Raw genomic sequence first — 24,290 nt, forward strand, 5'->3', positions numbered from 1 at the left:
GCCTTCCCTATACCTCAGCCAGAGGACCACTGGACCAACACAGCTTTGCAGACCTCTCTGGGCTCATCTGGAGGGCTGGCTGGGCCTGGGATACTCAGAGTTTCTCACAGACAATGGCCAGCCTCACAACTTCTGTTCCCAGTGGCCTGTGAGTGGCTCAAGATGGGAGCTAGCAGCCTCCTGGAGACTGCCTAATGCAGCACAGCCTTGACCCTTGGTGGCATCTAACTGCCTCTCTGCCTGCCCTAGTCAGCAGGGCCAGGTTCAGAGGGCCCAGCAGGACCCTCCGTGTTGGGGGCGGGGGCACCTGGCAACTCTCTTTTGGAAGGGAAGCCCCATGTGGGTGTCTAAGAAATACACGGCGTTTGGTCCAGACACTCTTAGAAATAAAACCATTTATCATCAAAGCAGTGTAGCTTAACACAGGTGTGTAGTGGGGTGACCCACGTGGGGGTGGTGAGAGGTGACTCTGTGAGCGGTTAAGTCAGGGCCCCCAGTGTGGTCAGGGGACAAAAACCAAACTTATTCTTTAGAAAGGGGTCATCTCCCCTGCGTGACTTGGGAGGGACCAGGGGCTGCAGCTAAAGCCGTGGTTGGTATCTCGGGTCATTACTGCAGTTCAACCAGGGACACGAACTTGCGGATGTCCTGGGCCAGAAGCTTGGGCTCTTCAAAGGCGGCAAAGTGGCCCCCACGCTCCATGTAGGAATAGGAGATGAGCTTGGGGTACTTGACCTTCACCCATTTTTCTGGAGCATGCATTATCTCGGAAGGGAAAGCGGAATAGCCGGTGGGCACGAAGACCTTCATCCTGTGAGGAAGAGGAGGGGGGGGATGAGGCTGAGGCGCTGTGTTCTTCTGTTTCCAGAGGAGACTGCTATGGCCTGGGGAGGACTCAGCGAGGTCATATGGAGCCCTAGTGACAAGGGGTTACACTACCCTTCCATTGTAGTCCCTACTTTTCACTCACTAAGGACCCTCTCTGCCTGGGAGGACCATGTGACAGGTCACGTGAGCCTCTAAGTGCCCACTTTGCCAGTCTTGATGTCACCTGAGGGTCTCCATGTGGACCTTGCAGATCCCAGTGCCTCTGTCCCAGCAGACCAGGATCCCGAGAACATCTGATGTCTTTCTTAACTTGCCATCACACCTTCTTTGGATTAAAGGCCAAGTGGTTCCCAGCCCGAGCCCCAGCCCCAGAGGCCCCTCTCCCTGCTCAGCCAGGCTTACATCTCATGCCTATGGACATTGATGCCCTGGCCCACGTTCTCCTTGTAGAAGCGCTGAGAGGAGACAATGGTTCCTGTTGTCCAGTAGATCATGATGTTGGTCAGCAGATCTTCCAGGGAGTACTTCCTGGGAAAGAGCACAGGATGTCCAGGCTCAGTGAAAGCCATGGCTGTCAGGAACAGAGGGCTGCCCCTTCAGGCTGAGAACATCGGGTAAGGTCTAGCTCTCACATGCTGGGAGCCCAGGGAAGGGTTGGTGAGTTATGGTTGCCACTCAAGGGTGTGACTTCCGCGACTCCAGTGATCCCTGGTAGCTGTCTGTCTTGTGGAAGGGCCTCTGTTTTGACCCTCTACTGCAGAATGCTGCCATCCCTTCTGTGACACTTGCTGACCTCAGAGATTCAGCCCTGTGGTCTTAGGAGTCTTAACTCTGACTAGCTATAGCCCCAAGTGGCCTCTGAACCCAGCTGACCGACCACACTCCATCCCAGTTGTTGACTCCTCCAAAGGCCCTTGGATGTGCCCTGATGGGTCACAAGTCTATCACAGTCCCACCTCCATGTTGCCCTTTTTGAGAATATCTTAGTCTGGCAGACGAGTCTGGGCCTGGTGTTTCCAGGTTTTTCTGCCCTAGAGTTGTGATCTGCCAGTGTTGGTCCCTGAATCACCCATTGGCCTCCTTGGCCACGCTGGCTTCTTCCTCCTCCTGCACTAGCCACACTATCTGGTCTCACGTTGCCCCTAGGCCCCTGCTCCCAGCTGCCCTTCCCACCACTCCATCTCCATTCTGCTCTACCCTCCACTCCATCCTTTCTCAGTCCTGCTTCCTGAAACTGCTCTTATTGCTAAGGTCTGTAGGAGTGGGGCTCTTATCTGACTCTGCCCTTTTAAAGTCTGTCTGTCCCATCCCTCTGTCCTTTACCTCCTCTGTAGTCAACAAGACTTCCTGGCATCCCTAGATGCCGCCACCCACATTTTCTGTGATATCTAACCAGATCACACGGGACTGTCTCTTCCTTATGATATTTTACCCAAGTTCTACCTCTGTGGATCCAGGCTCTGAATGGACACCCTCACTTGGGTGTCTCACAGTCTGCGCCTGAATGTGACCATGCCACAAACGAGCTTGGCATCAATGCTAAGCTCCTCTGGCACAGTGGTGTGTCAGAGGCACACACGAGTGCACTCTCACAACCCTGCCCCTTCCCATTGGTTTTTCATAGAGCTCACAGGCTAAATGGGTCCCATGAGAGAGGGTTCAGCTAAAAGGGTGTTTGCTACTTTGGGGACTTCCTGGCACACATATTTTGTCTCACCACCAACTGGGAGGCTGAACAAGTCACTGGACCTTTCTTGCCTCTCCCTCCCCCTCCCCTACACAGGACTCCATTGGCCATGGAGTAGGAGGTGCAGCAAGCCAAGGAATGAAGAAGCTTGGTAGCTTTCCCCATGGAGTGCTTGGAGACAGGTGGAACGGCAGGCCGAGAGAGGCAGAGAGCCTGGGGATCTGGTCTGAGGGCAGGGTGATGGGGCCTCACCTCTCCAGGCCTCCATCCTCCAGTTCACGGTATTCTGACTTGGTCCAGGTGGAGAACTTTTCTAAGATGTAGGCAGCCAGGCCCACGGGCGAGTCGTTCAGAGCACAGCCTGGATGGGATGGAGCAAGGGAGGCATTGAAGCCTGGCCCCAGGGAGTATGACTCCAGGACGGAGGTGTGTGGGTGCCACAGAGCAGCAGCAAGCCCCGCCACGCACCCCACTTCTGGAGCCCTGGCCTGAGCAGCCTCATAGAGCAAATAGAGGTCAACATTCCCATCATCTCATGGGATTCACAGACTACGTGGGCTGTATCTTGGTCAAAAATAGGACAGTTTGTTACAAATAAATATCGATGTACCCATGGGCTAAAATACTATCTCAGTCATTGAAATAGCAGGGACAGGGGAGATCAGTGGAGCAGCACATGCTTAGCACCCATGAGGCTCCAGGTGCCATGCCTAGCCTTAAACATCATGACTGGGATAACAGTATAGAACACATGCATCACAGCATAAATACCTCAGCTGGGATAGCATCATAGAACACATGCATCTCAGCATTATATACCGCAGCTGGGATAACAGTATAGAACACAGGCATCGCAGCATTAAATACTGCAGCTGGGATAACTATATAGAACACATGCATCACAGCATTAAATACCGCAGCTGGGATAACATCATAGAACACATGCATCACAGCATTAAATACCGCAGCTGGGATAACAGTATAGAACACATGCATCACAGCATTAAATACCACATCTGGGATAACTGTATAGAACACATGCATTGCAGCATTAAATACTGCAGCTGGGATAACTGTATAGAACACATGCATCGCAGCATTATATACCGCAGCTGGGATAACTGTATAGAACACATGCATCGCAGCATTAAATACCGCAGCTGGGATAACTGTATAGAACACATGCATCGCAGCATTATATACCGCAGCTGGGATAACTGTATAAAGCCTCACAAAAGTCATGTTGAGAAAAGGAGCAAGAATGCAAAGTCCATGCTGTGTGGTCCAGTCACCAGAAGGGGGAGTACAGGCAACAGCACCCTAGGACATTTCGGGGGGGGGGGGCGTTCAGGTCCTGAAAGAGGCCGTCACCTGTGTCTGGACACATGGGGATCTGCATTTACAACATGCATAAGGGACAATGTTGGCGAGCTCTTCTGGAGAGTACCACTGGCAGGCACGAGAGCTGGAGACTGACTTCTCTGCTTTGTTTGTTTGCTTGTTTGTTTGTTTTTTGCATTTTTTGCATTTCTAGTCAAACGATGAACATCTGCTTCACAACTGGGAAGGAAGTCTGACTTTATATAAAGTGCTGTTATGGTTAGGAGCTGTCCTTGGTGTGGGTATGGGATGTCAAGGGAACTGTGGGAGGCTCTGAGTGGACTTGGGGGACATTCAGAGGACACCTCACAGTCTTGGGTCAGCCAAGGCAGTGCTTGTCAAGCTGTGGAATGTGACCCTCTGGGGGGTTGAGTAACTCTTTCATAGGGGTCACAGGTCAGAGATCCTGCACAGCGGGTATTTACATCACCATTCATAACAGTAGCAAAATTACAGTTAGGAAGTAGCAACAAAAATACTTCTATGGTTGGGGGTCACCACAACATGAGGAACTGGATTAAGGGGTCACAGCATTGGGAGGGTTGAGAACCACTGTTTTAGGGGGTCCCACCTTCCCTTGTCTTTCAGCTACTTTACAGCTCTGTAAACGATAGAAACCAGGAAAACACAAATGATTCTGGTCTATCAAGAAGAAAGACATTTTTTTCCAATGGTCATTTTTCTTTTATACTGGGGAATTGGACCGGGGACTTAACGGTTTCAAGGCAAACACTCTCCCTCTCAGCTGCCTCCCCACGTGGTTACAATGTTTACTCTGGGATCGGGTCTCAGAGTCAGCCCCGCAGGCAGGCAGGACTTTTTGGATTGTCTAGCTGCAGCTTCCAGAGCGGCTGGGATTATAGGCCTGCATGGGTCACCTGGCCTGGCTACTTGTAGATGTTAATGAGTTCCGTATCCATTAGAAAACAAATCTGTATTCTAAATACCTTTGAACAAACTATGGTTTGTTTGATCATCTCATCGATGTCCTTATGAATTAAAAGTTTTAGTTTCTTTTTTTCTTCTTTCCTCCTTCTTCTCCTCTTCTCCTTTTTCTTTTTTTGAGACAAGAGTCTTGCTATGCAGCCTAGGATGGCTTGGAACTCACTGTGTAGACTAGGCCGGCCTAAAACTTGTGGGGTTCTCCTAGCCTCTGCCTCTCATATGGGATTATAGCTGTGCTGGGTGGCAGATCCCATATCGAGCATGTGTGATGCCCTGGGTTCAGTTCTCAGCACGGAAAACAGAGTCCTGTGTTCCTTATTGGGGCTTTCTTTCTGTGAGCTGTGCTCTCAGGGGCAGTGGGATTCCCTCTGTGGCTCTGCCCTGGTATACTTACCCACGGTGTCTGGCTTGGTGGCCTGGATGTGTAGGTAGCCACTCTCCCTCATGATGCTATAGAAAACCTTCTCCTTGAAGGGGTACAACAACTCAATATCCCTCTCAGTGTAGCCAAGAAATCTCCCAAAACGCCGGCCCAGGAGAGGGGTCAAGGTGTAAATACTTCTTGAGATGAAAGCCATGTTCAAGTGCAGGCCTTTCACGTGGCTGTGGGCAGAGGAATGGGCACAAGTAAGTCTACCTGCTATGAAGGACAGGTGTGAGAGGAGATGGGGGAGGAAGGGACAGGCCCAGAGAGGCAGCTTCCTTTGGCACCTGTCCCTTGGGGGTATCCACTGAGTTGGAGGTGAGTGGTTGGGGAGGAGGAAATTTTGCTAGAGTATTCTGGTCAGGGCTGTTGTTGATCTTGTCCCACATGGTCTAACACATACCTCACCCTCTGCTTCAGACAGCCACCCCAGTTACCCCAAGGAGAGGATGGGGTCAACACACCCTCTCCCACCTAATGAGGGGAGATCTCTTTCCTCTGCTCCAGGCTCATATGCATCTGGGCCTGTGGGGGCCTGGCTAAGGGGAGCTCCAATGTCTTGGACATTGCTGAAGAGGGCCTAGTGTGAACAGCCCTGTGTCCTGTGTAGAGGCTGTACACACACAGATACCGGTGAGGCTGTACCATGCCTGTATGACTTCACCGACTCACTTGGGAACCATCTGAGCCATGTTGGTGCAGATGAGGGACCCCCAGTCCCCGCCTTGAATGTAGAATTTCTGGAAGCCCAGCCGCGACATCAGCTTGTAGAAGATCCTGGCAGTGGCCACCGAATTGAACCCTGAGTGTGAAGGGGACAGACAGGGTGTTCTGTGCAGTCCGGAGAATGGTCTACCTACAGTGACTGTACTTTGGGCTCTGAATGAAGGAGTTTAGGTACAGCAACAGTAGCAGCAGGTAAAATAGCAAAACATCATCAAATCAGAAATTTACAACAGACTGGAGAGATGAGGGGAGGCACTTGCCTGAGAAAGCAAGCAATAAAGAGACCTTCTAAACATCCTGCAGAAACCAAAGAGGGAAACTGAGGCAGTCAACTAGCATTCCCAGGGGAGAGCTTTCTCTCCATGGATGAGCATCCCACTGTAGGCATTTTTATGCCGTGGAATAAACATAGCCATGCCTGTTGGAAATATCTGCCTTCTTGCTGTCTTCAAGGATACAATGTTTTTTTTAAATAATCTTAGCTGTTTGCTATGTTTGCCTCTTCCCATTACAGAGGCAGGGGCCAGCCTGACCCAGGACTGAGTGTCCTGAAGGACACTGAGATAAACACACTTGAGTCTGAACTAGGGCGTCAGGATAGGGATGTCGACATCTTTGTTTCCAGAGTCAGCTTCACCGCGAGCTCAAACAGCACAGGACAACTTTCCAGTACCGTGAGCCTTATACAGGGAGACATGGGTAGTGCTCAGGTGCCTGTGAAGTTCCCCAGACCTTTCTATCCCCAGCTGAGGAGAAAGTAGCTCACAGGAGACCGGAAGGAAGGAGCCTTGGTACCCTGAGGATGACCCAGACCACAGGGCACTGTGCCTGGTCCTGCCACCCTTGGGGCACTGTAGCCACCGAAAGGTTTGTGAGCCACACAGTGGCACAGGGCTCAGGGTGGTGATGCCCCTAGCAGGTGATGGTGAGAACAGAGCACAGTCTGGGAGGTACCACCCCCCGGCACCCTGTACCTTTCTTGCTGGATGCCTCTGAGAAGCCATAGCCAGGAATGGAGGGACAGATGACTTCAAACACGTGCTCGTCACTCAGGCCATGGGTCTTGGGGTCAGTCAGCAGCGGGATGATCTTGTAAAACTCATAGAAGGAGCCGGGCCAGCCATGCACCATCAGCAAGGGCTTTGGGGTGCGGCCTGAGGGCAGCTGGGGAGGCTTCACATGGATGAAGTGGATGTCCAGCCCTGGGGAGAGAGCAGACAGGGTGAGGGATGGAGGGTCCTGCTGTAGTGGAGGCTGAGGTCCTGGGGAATCTTGTTTCCCTGTGTGCCATTCCTGGGAGAGAATAAGTGCTGTGATACAACTAAGTATTTTAATTTTGTTCTTTTGATATATGTATTGGCTGAAGCATTTCTTATCATTTTCCAATTATAAAACCAAACTTTTTTTTTTTAGATTATTTTATTGTATGCTTATGAGTGTTTTGATTGAATGTATGTCTGTATACCACATAAATGCCTGGTGCTTGCAGAGTTCAAAAGAGGGGACTTGATCTCCTGGAACTGGGGTTACAGATGGTTGTGAGCTGCTGTGGAACAATCCTTTTCTTCAGTGTGAATATGTATTACTCTCATTGGTTAATAAAAGGCTGTCAAGCTGGTAGCTGGGCAGGAAGTTAGGCGGGAAAGCCAAACTGAGAATGATGGGAAGGAGGGCAGAGTCAGGAGAGATGCCAGCCAGCCACCAAGGAAGCAAGACATGCTAGAGGACAGGTAAAGCCATGAGCCATGTGACAATACATAGATTAATAGAAATGGTTTGATTTAAATGTAAGTGCTAGCTAGTAACAAGCCTGAGCTATTGGCCAAGCATTTATAATTCATATTCAGCCTCTGTGTGGTAATTTGGAAGTGGCTTCTGTGATGGGAAAACTCCATTTGCAGTGAGCCATCATGTGGGTGCAGGGAACGCTGGGCCCCTGCAAGAACAAGAAGTGCTCTTAACTGCTGAGCCTGTCTCTCCAGCCCAACACTAAACCTTTTAAGTTCTCAGAATTATTCATTAAAAATTTCATCCATTCACTCTGAGCCACGCCCCTCACCAGCGGCACTGGTCACTATGGCGATAAAAAACAGAGCAGTCCCTAGAACTTACACATCTGCCATCACCACACCATTCTACACAGTTTTAGCATCTCCCCAGTCCAGTTAGTCTGTTTCTGTCCGTTTCTGTTTCAGATACCTCACATAGGTGGAATCCTTTGTGACTGACACCTGTCCCTCAGGACAATATAAAAAACATCCTTAAGTTTTGTCCACGGTGTCACACTGCAGAGTTTTTTCCTTATCACTCTCCCAGGTTGACCCTCAACTTCCCATCCCCCTGCCTCTGCCTTTCAAGTGCTAGGATAATAGATGACCACACTGCTTCGTTTTCTCGCTCTGAAAGCTGTGTGACGTTGGCACGTACATCCGGTGCTGTGCCATCCAGGGCTTCTCGGCTTTAATCTGACCTCCTTCTCAGGATCCTTCCCAGGGCCTGACTTGTGTTCTCAGGCTTCCTTTAGTGTAGTCCGCATTTTCAAGAAACACTTCTAGAACATGTCTTCCTTTAACAACACTAAACAGCCGCGCCTGTTCTATTTGGGAATGTTGATTTTCCCACTTAGCAATATCTCCCAGGGTCTTTCTCTGTCGCTCAACTTACTGCTATCTTCAAGTTTATTTTTATGATTTTTGGCCTGAACGGCATGGTATGAAGCTATTTTTCATTCAAAGTTTAGTATCACATCATCTGATTTTAAAATTAGAACAAAGAAATACCCACCCACAGAGCTCTCCCTCATGTAATTCTGTTAGAGCAGAATTTGGATCTGGGATGGGAATACCCTGACAGGAATCCTCACCTTTATCTGCGTTCCCTTGTAACAGCTACATTATAAAAATTTAAAGTTATTATCATCATTATTAATTCTTATCAGTATTAAATATAGAGTCCAGTGTCTTGTACATGCTACCTGACTGGGCCACATTCCAGCCTGAGGACACTGTTAAAATCCTGTAGTGCCGAGGTGACCTCATGGGTCCATTTCCCATGGAAGGAAAGGCTTTGGTTGGGTCTCCTGTAGGACAACAGCCCACAAATCCATAGTGAGTGCAGGAAGGCAATACTGGGTATGGAGAGAAGCGGGGGAGTCATGAGGTTGGGGGTGTCACTGGCTGGGAGCCTAAGTTCCCTGGACAGTGCCGGGGGGCGGGGGCGGGGGCAGGTGTAGGGTAGAAGTCAGGTGAGGAGTCTGGGCGCCTGCCTGGGCTTGCACCACCACCTGCCAGCCTCAGGGGCAACTGTCTCCTCCCTGGACGGTCGAGTGAACTTACCCATCAGCCTCTGAAACCCTCAGACTCTTTGCAGTGGCCATGGCCACCCTATCAGGAGGCCAGGGGCAGAGGTGGGTCTGGTGGTTTATAGAGCAAGCAGAAATTTGGTAGGACAGGGAGCTCCACGGAGGGACAGTGAGGACCTGGACACACCACTGGGGGAGGTGTCTGAGTCTGAAGCACAGACACTGGGGACACAGAGGTCCCACATAGCACAGCACAAGGCAGGGGGTGGCAGGGTACAGGGTGAGCCACCCCAGACTGTGGGGCCCAGGAAAGGAGTGGAAGGGAAGACTTGCTGGGTATGAGGGCTGAAGCTGGTACGTGGCCCCGTAGGGCAGGACAGAGAACCATGATTCTAAGTTCAAGAGACAGAACCCATCCTGCCAGGGCCAGGCCTGGGAAAAGTGCACAGAACTGCTCAGGAGTGAACTCCAGGCTGGAACTGCCTTCTTGGAGTACCCCCCCCCACACACACCGTGACAGGGTTTCTCTGTGTAGCTTTGGTGCCTGTCCTGGATCTCACTCTGTAGACCAGGCTGGCCTTGAACTCACAGAGATCCGCCTGCCTCTGCCTCCCCAGTGCTGGGATTAAAGGAGTGCGCCACCACCGCCCGGCACCTTGGAGCTCTTGTACATGGAGGAAGCTTTGTGTTGTAACACAGTGACTGGGCGCGTCCAGAGGTCACCGGGGTGAAACTGTGTTCTGAGTTTGTCACCCAGAAAGAAAACAGCCCTTGGCACCTCCTGCCCCTGGACTCTGTCTCAGTCTTCATCCTTGGCCCACTGTCCCCCACACTTGGCTCGCTCCTACTTATCTTGGTGTGGTGGATCCTTTTCCAGGAAGCCCTTCCTCACAGTTGGAGGAAGCAGCTTTGGAACTTTCTTTCTTTCTGCCCCTAACCACGAACTGTGAGGCAGGAAGGCTGGACCCCTGTCCTTTCTAACTGGCCATTCCCCTCAAGCACAGTGCCTGGGCTAGAGAAGGACACTGTTCATATCTGCTGCATGGACACAGGAAAGTTGAGACAGCAGAGAGATCCACGTCTGAGCCCAAGAAGTGGCATCATTTGGCTTTAAACGACGACCTGTGGGGACTGGTTCATCAGTCTGAACAGAGGGGCCTTGGTAAAGCGGCTTGGATGCTCTTGGTAAAGTCACGGCAGGAGATGCCAGCATCCGGAGAACAGCATAGCAGCACTCATGAAGAGTGGAACTTGATCACACAGTAACTCCAAATCCACCTACAGCCCCAGCTATTTGGGAGGCTGAGGCAGGAGAATCATTTATGCTCCCAATTTCAGACCAGTCTGGACCATACAGTGAAACAGCATCCTGAAACCATGGGCAAAGGATTTGAACACACATTTCTTCAAAGATCTGAAAATGATTATCATGCAATGAAAAGATGCTTGATAGCCAGGCGGCGCACGCCTTTAATCCCAGCACTCGGGAGGCAGAGGCAGGCGGATCTCTGTGAGTTCGAGGCCAGCCTGGGCTACCAAGTGAGTCCCAGGAAAGGCACAAAGCTACATAGAGAAACCCTGTCTCGAAAAACCAAAAAAAAAAAAAAAAGATGCTTGATACCATTATTCATGGTGAATAACATGTCTGTATCACCACAGACAAAATTACAACACACACACACACACACACACACACACACACACACACACTGAAGATATCGATCCATATCCGTTAGCACGGCCACTGTCACAAATCCCAGGAATTAACAAGCCTGGGGGGAGGATGTGGAGAATTTGGACACCTGCGCACTCTGGCGGGAACGTAAAATGTTTCTGTTGCTAATGGAAACACCATGGCGGTTTCTCACAAAATTGACTACAGAGTTTCTATCTGATTCAGCGTTGCCATTTCTGGATGGCAGCACAAACAGTTCAAGAGTCGCTTTGCTTTGTTTTGTGCTTTGAAGCAGGCTCCTATGTAGACAGCCTGCTTTGACCCTGAACCCTTGATCCTCCTGCCCCACCTCTAAAGTGCTGGGATCACAGGGGCAGCACTGTGCTGGCCGTAAGCAGGGTCTTCAGGGGTGAGTGAACACTTGTGTTCTGTGTTATTCACAGCAGCAAAGGTGTCCTTGGGTGGATGAGTGGATAAAGAAAATGTCTCCTTCACACTATGGAATCTGTGGCCTTGAAAGGTAAGAAGAGGGCAGGATGTAGGGAAGAGCAGTAGACTTCCCGCCGAGCATCTTGAGGCACGGGTCCCACAGCAACAACAAAATTCTGACAGCTGCCCAGGAGATGAAGACAGAATAAGAAGCCAGGCACCAGTGGGAAAAGCCACTTGCGTGAGTCAATCATGTGAGTAATCTAGAGTACACGGATTCACAGAGACAGGAAGGTGGGCTGCCCAGGGCTGCAGTAGGGTGAGAAGTATGGGCTGGGGTGACCGGGCAGAGTTTCAGTGCGGGATGGTGGAAAACTTCTGGAAACATCCTGCCTAACAACAATCATCTTCATGCCATGGAACAATACACTTCTTGCCACTGAGCCACTGAACTGTGTACTTAATGTTATGTTACATGCATTTTACCACAATACAAATAAATGGGTTAAAAAATTAACAGCAGGGGTTAATTTTACTAAAGATTCCCTGCTTAATCAAGTGTTGCAAAATTTTGTTTTCTATTAAGGATCTATTAATTTAGACAAAATGATCCTGGAGTCACGCTTCCTGGAAATAGAGTTAACTTTGTGTCTTCATGGCTAGTCTGAGTGACAGTGTGGGAGGACCTGGTCATGAGGTTGAGGGCTATAGTTGGACAGGACAGTTTATCATAGGATTGACCATTGAGCATCCCATAGTTTGCCTAGGCCAAAACTCCAGCAGGAGCTGAGCAGATTCAGGCCATGCTCAGACCCCAGGCTTATAGACGCTGCTCAAGGATCTCTATATTGCTAACTGGACTTTGCAGGTCTCTGGTTGCAAAGTCAGTGTTCTGCCCTCATGTCTGGTTGTACACACTGATGGTTTGTTGACTCTTGGTATTATTTGTACATCATGGCAAGATGGTGAACCACAACATCTCAGTGACCTTCCACTGGATTCTGGGGTGCTACCACATGATTGACTTGGGGCCACTCACCTCACACAGGAAGGCTGCTCACACACCCCCTCCGCCAGGCTGGCGTTCTGGAAACTCACCTTCGATCTTGGTCTTGAAGTGGGGGTACTGATTGAGGATCTCCACCTGCTTCCTCCAGTCAAACTCATTTCTCCAGAAGGACACCACTTTCTTCAGGTAGTTGGAGTTGAAGCCATAGTGGAAGCGGCTGCCCTCCAAAGGCGGGGATGCCCGGAACCTGTCAATCCTCTGGTGTAAGTCCTGCAGGGAGGAAGCCAGGGTGGGTGGGCAGAGGCAGGGGAGAGCTTGTGTCCACAACTCAGCGTGAACCCTGCAGCCATAGATGGGCACCACGGAGGGGCCACACAGGGCCCATGTGCATCAGTGGATCCCTGAGAGGCTGATGGTTCTTCCCTGTGGACTCCAGATTCCCTTTCATCCCTTTGTTTTGGTGGAATGTGAGGTTCAGGGAGAGGACAGAAGGCTTTGCACAGGCCACACATGGTGGGTTCTCCCTTTTAGCTCCATCCCAGCCATCTTTTCATTTCTCAGGTGTGTGAACAATACTCTTAATACTCTAAGCCAGCTATAGGTTTGGAATTGGAAAGCTTTGTAAAGAGTCACATGGCAAGATTTTGGGCAAGATGCAAGCTCTCTATTCATTTCCTGAAGTGGAGGAGCTGCCACAGATGACCCCCACATGAGCAGTGAGGCTGTGTCCACACACGATCCCCACATGAGCAGTGAGGCTGTGTCTACACATGATCCCCACATGAGCAGTGAGTCTGTGTCCACACACGATCCCCACATGAGCAGTGAAGCTGTGTCCACACACGATCCCCACATGATCCCCACATGAGCAGTGAGGCTGTGTCCACACACGATCCACATGTGATCCCCATATGAGCAGTGAGGCTGTGTCCACACATGATCCCCACATGAGCAGTGAGGCTGTGTCCACACACAATCCCCATATGAGCAGTGAGTCTGTGTCCACACACGATCCCCACATGAGCAGTGAGGCCATGTCCACGCACGATCCCCACATGAGCAGTGAGGCCGTGTCCACACACGATCCCCACATGAGCAGTGAAGCTGTGCTCCAGTTAAACTTACACACAGGACTAAAACTCAAATCCATACAATCATTGCCTGACTTCAATTATTACTTTTTTTTTGTTTTTTTCCATACCCCTTACAGATGCAAAAGTTTCCTCACTGGGCAGTTAAAATACAAGTGGCAGGCTACACTTGGCCTTGGGCCATGGTGGGCCAGCCTTGCTGTACAGCAATGAATGATCCTAACTCAGACAGAAAGGACTGCCCAGGACACAGGGTCCAGATAGAGCGGATCCAGTTAAAAGTTCAACATTCCAGCGGAGGGACGTGCCTGTTGCCTCATGGAGTGGCTCAGGTGTCATTATTCCCAGAGGTTTTCATGTCCCTTGGCCTCCCCCAAACAGGTTTGGAAACCTTAGACTCCTTCCAAGGCCTGACTCAATTCAGGATGATCCTTGGAGCTCAGCTTCCGCCCTCAGCAGAAAGGGCCCAGCGTGTCCCACATAGGAACCTCAGCCCTCTTGGCTTTGGTCCAGTCAGTTCCTGGTCTCAATTTCTTCCTCCTGGGAACTTTTGTGACCTTTTGCTAGTTAATCGTTAATGACGTTAATCTCTCCTGATGTGTGGGTCACTGTATCTTTGGATGTACTCCCTTTTCATGGATGGAATCTAAATGCTGAGCTCTGTGAGGGAAGGGTGTCTGTTCTCCAAACACACTGCAGAGCACCTATCACAGTAGCTGCTTAAGGGCCACACGGTGAAGGAGAGGCCGGGCTGCGAAAGGTCTGCCCCCTGCGACCCTACTTGAGCCTGGCTCCTCCGGAAGACTTCCTTCTCTCTTCCCTCTACCCACCGGCCCTTCCTTTCTGACTCCAACTCTGGGTGGAAGGGCCAGGACCCTGAGACTGGAACCCACTGCAGTTGTTGGTTGCTTTTGCTCTTTTGGGGGGCCCACCACCCAGCTCCCAAATAAATCACACATGGAGGCTTATTCTTAATTACAAATATCCAGCCCTAGCTTGGCTTGTTTCTTGTCAGATTTTCTTAACTTTAAATTATCCCATCTGCCTTTTGCCTCTGGGCTTTTTCCTTTTCTTACTTCTGTAATCTTCCTCTCATTCTTACTCCATGGCTGGCTGTGTAGCTGGGTGGCTGGCCCCTGACATTCTTCTCCTCCTTCTCTCTTGTTCCTTGATCTTTTTCTCCTCCAGATTTCTCCTTCTATTTATACTCTCTCTGCCTGCCAGCCCCGCCTATCCTTCCTCCTGCCTCACTATTGGCTGTTCGGCTTTTTATTAGACCATCAGGTGTTTTAGACAGGCACAGTAACACAGCTTCACAGAGTTAAACAAATGCAACATGAACAAAAGCAACACATCTTGCAATACTATTCCACGACACACTGCCGTACCAACCATTCTCCGCTTCAGGGCCCACCTCTGAGGGCCGGAACAGCAGGTGACAATGGTCAGGCTTGGTATAAGGCTATGATGGGCCCAGGAGCGGTCCACACAGTGGGGGCCTGCCCAAGGCCGACCCTGTGGTCCCCACGCCACTCTATTTCCTGAGCACTACCTTCTCTCTGTAGTTGTGACTTCCACATCTGCCCTGGGCATCTGTTCGCTCTCTCTCTTAAACTCTGTACCTGCCGCAAGTGGGCACGAGGGGAGGGGGACAGAAGCTTTCTTTGGTCTCTGCTGCACACAGTGGTTCCATCAGCAGCCCTTCTGGGCCTTGTGTTGAGGAGGAAAAGTAACTAGAGAGATGGGGTTAGGAAGTAGGAAATGCCTTTTAGGAGTAAAAATGCACCTGCCCTCAGGGGGAAGAGTGGGCAGATAAAACCTCAAGACACTCCATTTCCAAAGCTCCTTCTTCAACCACGTTCCTGTTCAGGTTCAAGGAAACCACAGCCAGTCTGCCCCTTTGGTTTCTACCCAGGCTGGGAAAGGGCGTCTCACCTTGATCTCCTCGTCTGAGGTCTCCACCTTGAAAGGCCGGATGCTCTCATCTTCCCTGGCGGAGGGCTTCGACCCGGGGCCCCACCATCCATCTTCAAGGGGCAAGGTTTCTTCCTTGTCCCGGGAGATGAACCAGTAGATGACAAGGCCCAGCACCGAAGCCAGGAGAAGTTCCAGCCACATGACTCCTGGGTGACGAAGAGGGGACATCAGCAAGAGGAGCGACCTGGCCAGAACCTGGCGCCTGGCTCTCCAGAGACTCCAGTTACCCAAAAGGCTCTTCCCCGGTGCATCACCGAGTGCGATGCTAATCTTGGCTGTCGGCTTGTCTCAACACTGGAAGACGACAAGCCTCCGGGTGTGCCTGTGAGTGTTTCCAGAAGACATGAACTACTGAGCTGGGAAGACCCGCCCTGAGTTTGGTTGGGTCATTCCACGTGCGAGAGCCCCAGGCTGAACGAAAGGAGAGAGGGAGCTGACAGCCGCACCCTTCTCTCTCTGCTCCCTGACGGTGGCACAATGTGACCAGGGACCCGCTTCTGCCGGCACGTCTGCCCTGCCGCGATTGACCCTACCTTAGCACAGCCCAAACCAATTCTTCCTCCCGTAAGTTGCTTCTTCTCAGGTATTTTCTCACAACAACCAGTAAATAACTAATGTGTGACCCGCCACCGGCCATGCTCACGTTTATCCTGTGAGAGAGGTGAATGTCGCCAGAGTGAAAATGGCGCTTCTTGTGTCATCCCCATTAAAAAAAAAAAAAAAGCTCATGGGAAAAGAACTCTTCTGCATGACTGATGGTAGCTGTGGGAAAGGACTGTCATACCCCAAGCTTGCACGGTGGCCGCCACAGCCCCACACGGAAGTTCTTCTGCAAGGACAACAGTTTGGCCAGGGTCTCCCAGCTCATGAGGAAGCCCCTCTCCTTGTTAGGCACCGTGGCCGAGGTTACTGTTTCAAAGGAACTGATGTGGTGCATCTTTGTTTGAATTTATCTGTTGTTGTTGTTATTATTATTATTAATATTTTGGTCACTGGGGGACATAATCCCTGGTCTCAAGTATAATAGGCAAGGACTCTATCACTGTTGAACTGCCAGATCCATATTCCTTATTTTTGCCTTTTAAAAACTCCCTTTGTTTCAATCCTTCCTAATATGGGCGTAATTTACTATGACCTGTGTCTCCTCTTGTATCTATGAGCCTAGTCTTCAGTGGCTGAGACGTCTCTCCAGCCCTGACCTGTGTGTTCTCATTGCCTTATTCTGCTGTTCCTAAATTAATACTAATATTTGGAGAAACACTGCTTCTTGTTTGGTTTTAATGATGTCTGAGATGGAGTTTGGCTATGGTATCTAGGCTGGCCATGAACCCCCACCACCCTCTTGCCTCAGGCTTCCTAGTGCCCAGGATTACAGGTATGACTCATCATGTCTGGCCAGTAATTTTCTGCTTCAGGCCGACAGTGCTGAAGACGTATAAAAACGTATAAATGTTGGACAAACTCACTCATAACTCCAGTAAGCAGTGAGGACTGCCCACCTCCCTGGGAAGGGTGCATGGTGGCTTCAGCATAGTGCTGGCTGGAGGCTGAATGCAGCAAGGCCTGGGGCTTCTGAGGGGTCTTCTGCGCTCAAGGCTGCCCAGAAGGCTCTCTCTACACCCTGGTGTGTTCCGAGCGGATCCTGGGAGGAGGGTTCTCCATGGGGCACAAAGGGAAGCGAGAGGACAGAGGTCCTGGAGGACAGAGGTCCTGGGGGACAGAGGTCCTGGGGCACTGCACACAGCTGGGAGGACAATGTTAGGAAGCCCGCCTTCGGCTACACAGGGCGTCTCTGTGCATTTCCAATAGCTTTATTGAAATAGGATGGACATGCCCTGCAGTGTGCCCATTTCAAGGGTACAGCCCAACTGTTTGCAGTGTACTCACGGACATGTGCAGGCATCTGCACAGCTGACGTTAGGATATCGTCATCCCAACAAAGAGAAACCTTACACCCCGAGCCTGTCAGTTCCCTAGTCCCCAAGCCGTCCTGGGCCCCCGGTAACCTCGTCTCCAGTTTCTGTGGGCATGCGCTATTACATTTCAGAAAATCCAAGCTGTACATGCACACCCGTGAGTCCAAGTCTTTTGTCTTTTCTCTCAGGAGGAAGAAAAAAGAACTTGGTATCTGCAAACCAATATAGAAAGATCCCAGCCCAGCATGGTGGCCTGGCTTCTCAGCTTCCATCTTCCTAGGGCAGTGCCCAGCTTGGCACGAACATGAACCTATTCTTGGAGCAAGGGCAGAGGAGGTTTCACTGGACACACTATAGTCAGGACCGGTCTGGGACGACCGAATAGGATTGGAATCCCAAGGCAGGGGAAGCCCTTTGGAAACACACCCGTGCGCACTCCATCTGCTAATTTCAGACGGTTAGGTCTCCGTCAGGGTTCACTGAGGCCCCAGGTTTATTCCTGCTGAAAGCTGCCCCTTTAAGCTGAGAACTGGGCCACCGGGTGCCATTTCCAGAGATACCAGGCCACACAGAGGGCCAGCCTTGGGGCTTCCACAGAGAAGGAATCTCATGTGGAAACTGTTTCTGTCTGGCAGCAACCCCACTGATCTCCCCAGCCCACCTCCAGTCTCTGAGATACTGCTGCTTCTTACTTCACACCATCACCAGGAACTAGTGCCACACGGACATAGCCTCCTCCATGGCCATCCCTCCCTGACCAGAGATCTCATCACCCCACATCAGATACTGCCAGAGATCTCAAGAGAGGCAACCCAGCCTCCACCAAGAGAGTCAGCCTAGCCTCCACCAGCCGAAGTCACTGGGACGCTGAGACCCCAGCACAGCCATCCATGGAAGCCACGCACTGTGTACAGAGACCCCAGCTTCCACCCATCTCCCTCTTTGGGCTATAAAGGTCTGTGTGACTCAAAGTCTCCGTGAGGATGTTTCCTGAGAGTCTGGGTGCTAGAGAGCAAGCTTTACCCATCCTAGTGAGAGGATGCTGTGTGTGTGTGTGTGTGTGTGTGTGTGTGTGTGTGTGTGTGTGTGTGTGTATGTGTGTGTGTGTGTATTTCTGTGTGCTTGTATCTCAGCATGTGTGTGTTCCTCTCTCTGTCTCTGTCTCTGTCTCTGTCTCTGTCTCTCTCTCTCTCTCTCTGTCGGTGTGCATTCCACCATTCCATCTCCAGACCAAGGCTCATGTCTCTCAACCTGAGACTCCTTCAGCCCTTGTCCTCAGATCCCTGATCAGTCAGGTGGTGAGAACCACTTACATTAAAACAGGTTAAAGATGCCTGAAGTGGGGTCCCTCTGAATTCAGACAGAGACTTTGCATGGCCTCCCCCCTTTCATTTCCAGTGATGCTCTGTCCCTACCAGAAAGTTCTCTTCTTTGAGAAGACGGAATACTGTCACCTGTTACCCCAGAACCACTGAGAGAAGACCAGTTTTGTATGATGCATTCAGGAGAGCTGGAAGAGTCAGCGGGAAAGAGGATTGTCCCGCCCAGAGAACTTGACAATCAGCCTCCCTACCTCCTGACTGCCTGCCGCAGTGGAAGGCCGAGGACTCCTCTCCTGCTTTTCTTGGGGACTAAAGTGCCTGCCTTTTCCTTTTCTGGGCAGAATTATCCCAGTGTCCTCTGCTGTTTACCAGGGTTCAGTGCAGGCGCCTTGACTCCTCCGTGGTCACAGCTGTGGGACGGTGAGGGTGGCTGAGTGTGAGTCCCTACCCACCTGGCCTTTTTACGCTTGCACAGCCCCAGTGACTCAGCGGATCCCTGTGTGCACAGGGCAGATATGACTCTGGACTTTAGACAGCAAACAGAACCACGGTGACCCAACTAAAACAACGGAATCCAGGCGAGAAGGGCATGAGGATGACTTAGCCCAGGCTTGCCTCGGTCATCGCCCCTCAACAGGGCTTTGTTTACCCATGGGTGACTGCAGTCTGAAAATGTAGACAGGAATTTTAGAAATGACTCTTAGTTTAAAACTGTGTGCTGGGCTGGCAAGATGGTTCCACGAGTCAAGGCATTTGGTGCTAAACCTGATGGTCTAAGTTTTATCTTGATGGAAAGAACTGACTCTGAAAAGCTGTTCTCTTACCTCTACACATTCCCTCCCTCCCCCAAAGACCCCAAACAAACAAAAAAAAAAACCCAAAAGCTGTCAGAGTAAGTGGTGACATCTCCCGCTGTTCTGCTCCAGCCCACCCATGCTGTAAATTGTTCAATGTATCCATGACGTATACACTAGGCGTCCATTAGTTATACAGGAGCACCCACAGTTATCACAGAAATAATTCAAGTAGCCCTACTTCACTTAATAATGGCCCCAAAGCTTGGCTGTGGTGGTGCTGGAATGTTCCACAGTACAGTGCCATCAATGTGCCATTGAATCATTAGTCCTTGTCAAGCTCTCATTGGGCTTAATTGTAAGCCCTGCTTTATCATGAGCAAGGGAGTCTAGGAATGGGAGGTACGTTACAGGTTCCAGAATTGCCTTTGACTTAAGGCTTTCATGTAGTGGGGTGTCTTGGAAAGTATCGTCCTTCAAAAAGCTCAAGAATAGAGTGGTGTGTGTGTGTGTGTGTGTGTGCAAATCAACAGATCTAAAGAGTAATTTAAAGGCTCTGTCTCTTACATTCTAATCCAGGTAACAAGAATATTAGTATTATCCATTATTGAGGTAGTTTGAAAGAAAATGGCCCCCATAGGGAGTGGCACTATTAGGAGGTGTGGCCTTGTTGGAGTGAGTGTAGCCTTGTCGGAGGAAATGTGTCACCGTGGGGGTGGGCCTTGAGGTCTCCTTTGTTCAAGCTACCCCCAGTGTGACACAGAGGGCTTCTGCTGCCTGTGGCTCAAGCTGCAGAACCTCAGCTCCTTCTCCAGCACCACATCTGCCTGCAGGCTGCCATGCTTCCTGCCATGACCATAAGGGACTAAACCTCTGAACTGTAAGCCAGTCCCAATGTTCAATGTTTTCCTTTATAAGAGCTGCGGTGGTCTCGGTGTCTCTTCACAGTAATAGAAACCCTAACTACAACAATTATATAAAGCAGTAGTATACTGTGCTCAAGTGCTTTGGAGTCCTGGGCCTCAGACTACAAAGCAGGACTGGGGGCAATGTCTCAGTTCACCCCTGGCAAACTGCTATTTGTTACTTAATAGCAGGTAATAAAGGCACAGGAATACTGGAATCTCTGATTAGGCTCAAGGAGCCGCTTGCATTGCCCTTCTGCAGGTTGGGTATGATGCGTTCGCTAATAACAGTACAGGCAAACCCACTATTCATGAGCCCGGAGTAGAGAACATTCTAACCTCTTCAAAACACCATGGTTTCGGAATCTCGGGAAAGACTAGGCAACAAAACAAAAACAAAAAGCAATTTCCAGATTCCTTTCCATTATGCTGGCTCCCGAAACTGGAGGCTAATTTATCCTGCGCAAAGGTTTCATCTTTCCAGCAGGCTTTTTATTTGTCTTGTAACTCAATATTCCAACGAGAAAAGCACGGTGCCCCGAGAACTAGAAGAGGAAGCCTTTCTAAAAGAAAGCAGGGTATGGGTGTGGCTCTGTGCAGAAGTCCCTGGCACACGTGAGGAGAAGTGTTTGATGGCCAGTGGTACAAGTCAAAGGAAACTGTATTTTTCTCTCTCTCTCTTTTGGAGTCACGGTATTCTTCCCAAGGAAATGATTAGTTGTCTAGAAGATGTGTTTTTTTGGTTTGTTTGGTTTTGGTTTTGGTTTTTTGAGAAAGGGTTTCTTTGTGAATCAGCCCTGGCTGTCCTGGAACTGGCTTTGTCGACTAGGCTGGCCTTGTACTCACAGAGATCCCACCGCCTCTAGCTGCTGGGATTAAAGGCACGCTCCACCAGCTACTGGCAGAAGATCTGTTTTTAAAAAATAACAAAATATCGAGATCTGGATACATACGTTACAACATTGTAACGGAGGGACTGGGGAGATGGCTCAGCAGTTAAGAGCATCAGCTATTCTTTCAGAGACTGGGACTCCGTTCCCAGCACTCAGATCCGCCTGTAACTCTAGTTCCAGAGGACCTGGCATCTGCCCCAATTGCACACACAAAAGCTTACAGACATACACGCAGGCAAAACACCCAAGTGCGTAAAATTAAAAAACAGCAGCACAGTAACTGGAGGAGTGGTCATTTATTGGAAATTTGGTGAGCTATCAAGTCCTCATAAAAATAATTAAGGTTATAGGTAGTTTAATGTCAGGTGCTGGGATGTACCTCACCTTGGTGGCAGAGTGCTTGTCCAGCATATATGGTGCATCCCACCCTCAGTGCCACAGATTAAACACTGTATTTGTTAGCTTTTGTACCATTCAAATACTTTTTAAACAGACGCACATGCTATCTAGTAAATGTATATATATATATGTATGGCCTCGAACTCACAGAGATCCGCCTGCCTCTGCCTCCCGAGTGCTGGGATTAAAGGTGTGCGCCACCACTGCCCGGCGTAAATGTAAATTTTAATTTGCTACTTTTAAACCATGAGCAGCTCTGTCTGAGAATCTATTTCAACAGTGTCAGGTATCAGGTGGCTTCCTAGCACCAGAGTCTTGTACAACACACTCAAGCGGGTGTGACGAGGACTGGGGCACTGCTGTGCGGCTTCCTTCCATTTGGAAACCTACGTGCACCAATCTGGAGGCCAGCAGCCTGGTGCAAATGTAAACCCATGTAGATGAAGTTGGCAAGGTGGAGATAGGGTAAAGGTGGGCCAGGGAGACGGGGAGGAGGCTACGGGGGAACTGGTGTAAGGGGGGGCATCATTTACAGGCACATGACCCCACTGCTACCTCTGTAGATGACCGAGACATGTGTGTTTATTCTAGACTTCCTGTGAGTCTCATACCGTTATACCCGCCCAGCAGCTCACCTTCTCAGATGTCCCCCATTCTCCAACACATGTGGCACTGAACTGTCACCCCGTGCCCCGAGCTTTGTCTTCTTCTGGGGTTTCCACTCCCAGGCCACTAACCACTGGCCACTGTCAGGTTCTAGAACACAGATTCCCTGGCCACAACCTCTCTAAGCATAACCGTCAAGTCTGTCTCTGCCATCACACCCAGCCTGGGCATCTGCAGGCTACCCCAGGATGGCTGCAAGCCACCCCCCAATGACCCCCATCTACCAAATGTCTCTTATGCAACTCACTCATTCTCCCTGTGTGTCTGTCTATCTCTCTTACACACACACACACACACACACACACACACACACACACACACACACACAGCATCAAGGAACTTCCCATGACTCCAAGACAAAGCAAAACTGCTTAATGGGACCTTCAAGGCCTGTGTGGCCGGATGACCCACCGCCCCCTGTTGCCTGCACTGGAGTCACACACTCCAACCATCTTTGTTTAGTTCTTGTGCTCATCAGTCTCTGCTGTTCCAGGGCTCCGAGGGGGCTGCAGCTCTGGGGGGCGGGGGGCTGCTTACCACCACCTCCGCCACCTTCTTCACCTCTGTGTGTGATTAGCCCTGATGCCGTGGCATGTGCCTCTCGCTGTGAGCAAGCTTCTTCGGTTCCCTTCCGAACTCTCAGACCCTGGCACTTACTGGATGATTATTCAACACTGACGGAATGAAATGTAAAGTCCTCGGGATAACGTGGACAATAGAAGTTTTGAATGAAAAGGATTTTAAATTCTCCTGAAGCAATAGCATACGGCTTATTTCCCTGTCTAGTCTGGAGGGCTGAAGGATTGAGGATTATTCAAAGCGCGGAGAAAGACTAGAGTTAGTGTTGGTGTCAAAGGGTACTCACTGCAAGTCTCGGTGTTTGGGCCAGCCAACTGTCCCTGGAGGGAAGTCTGCCCTCTTTAACCCAGCAAGTGCCCACCCAGACATGCTCCCTAAAATCACCCTCGAGTACCAGTTGATAGTGACTCATCAGATCTGGTCTTTGCAAGGTACATCACAGGTCTGGGTACTTGGGGATTTTCCAGAACAAAGGCCAACAAAGTGCATAGCCTCGCCAGTGTTGGCAGCGGGCCCTGGGTCCGCCTGGGCATGAGGAGTGCTCCCTCGGAGAGGCTGTGCGAGGTTCCCTGGTGGTGACTTGGACTCCCGGAAGCTCCTCCTGGGGGTATCCACACTTTGCCTTGGGAAGATATGGGAAAATCATGCATCTGCTACCTTCAGATGTCAGGCCAGAGGGACAGTGGGGTGTGGCCTCCTCTTGGCCCTAGGCCTGACCAGCCCTACAACCCCATCTCCCTTCCTGGGGAGACAAAGGGGAGCACATGGTCTCTCCTGCATTCCAGTCAGCCTGCCACACAAGGGAGGGGTGCAGTGATTGACAGGCAGGGGCCCCCTCAGACCGTACAGAGGGCTAATCGCCAGCCTCTTCTCCCTCAGGGCCACTGTCTCTGTGCTTTGGGGGTTCGGCAGTGGTGCGTGCTCCATATTGGGCCCACCGCCTTGTTTCTCTCAGAGCGCAGCCTTGGAGCTGAGCTCAGGAAAGCAGTCAGAGTCAACCAGCAGGAGAGGTTAGAGTGAGGAGAGGAAGAAGGGAGGAGCCGAGGTGGTCAGGAAATCCACGATCTGGAAGTGTGCTCTGCTGAAGCACACCAGGGCCCAGGGCCAGCCCGGCTGGAGGCCAGGCCCCCAGTGCTGCCCCTGTACCCGAGGACAGGGACCACCCGTGTCCAGGCCTCAGTCTGACCACCGCCACAGAGGAGCTGGCTAGGGAGGGCTGGGAGCATACGTGTGGGTGGGCAGGCCCTGCATGCCTTTAGAGAGGGGGTGGACACTTCCAGTGTGGAAAAGCCACGTACGCTTATTGGTTCAACCCTGTGTGTATAAGCTTTAAACCTAAGGAGG

At 50.7% G+C, this 24,290-nt stretch overlaps 2 protein-coding genes across 5 annotated transcripts in view; both read right to left on the reverse strand.

The window, feature by feature from the left end:
- Positions 1-24,290, reverse strand: part of LOC102902768 (epoxide hydrolase 1-like) — a 56,540-nt gene that overhangs the window by 24,709 nt on the left and 7,541 nt on the right. The window contains exon 1 of one of the 2 annotated variants that reach the window (XM_076548096.1): positions 18,962-19,058. The exons of the other annotated variant lie outside the window; for it this stretch is intronic. The gene's annotated coding sequence lies outside the window, so the exon portion shown is untranslated. Of the gene's footprint in view, positions 1-18,961; positions 19,059-24,290 lie in introns of those variants that run through there. 2 annotated transcript variants of the gene reach the window in all.
- Positions 381-24,290, reverse strand: part of LOC102903068 (epoxide hydrolase 1) — a 31,489-nt gene continuing 7,579 nt past the window's right edge. Inside the window, exons 1-9 of one of the 3 annotated variants that reach the window (XM_042258725.2) lie at positions 19,080-19,205; positions 15,431-15,618; positions 12,494-12,674; positions 6,965-7,192; positions 5,937-6,066; positions 5,235-5,443; positions 2,768-2,876; positions 1,231-1,356; positions 381-811 (exon numbers count right to left, since the gene is read on the reverse strand). In XM_042258725.2, the coding sequence (XP_042114659.2) occupies positions 610-811; positions 1,231-1,356; positions 2,768-2,876; positions 5,235-5,443; positions 5,937-6,066; positions 6,965-7,192; positions 12,494-12,674; positions 15,431-15,613 (1,368 nt within the window). In that variant the 5' untranslated portion in view covers positions 15,614-15,618; positions 19,080-19,205 and the 3' untranslated portion in view covers positions 381-609. Of the gene's footprint in view, positions 812-1,230; positions 1,357-2,767; positions 2,877-5,234; positions 5,444-5,936; positions 6,067-6,964; positions 7,193-12,493; positions 12,675-15,430; positions 15,619-18,961; positions 19,206-24,290 lie in introns of those variants that run through there. The other 2 variants (XM_015992987.3, XM_006974179.4) reach the window with 2 other exon arrangements.

The sequence above is a fragment of the Peromyscus maniculatus genome, chromosome 11 (genome assembly GCF_049852395.1).
Source record: "Peromyscus maniculatus bairdii isolate BWxNUB_F1_BW_parent chromosome 11, HU_Pman_BW_mat_3.1, whole genome shotgun sequence".
Lineage (NCBI taxonomy): Eukaryota > Metazoa > Chordata > Mammalia > Rodentia > Cricetidae > Peromyscus > Peromyscus maniculatus.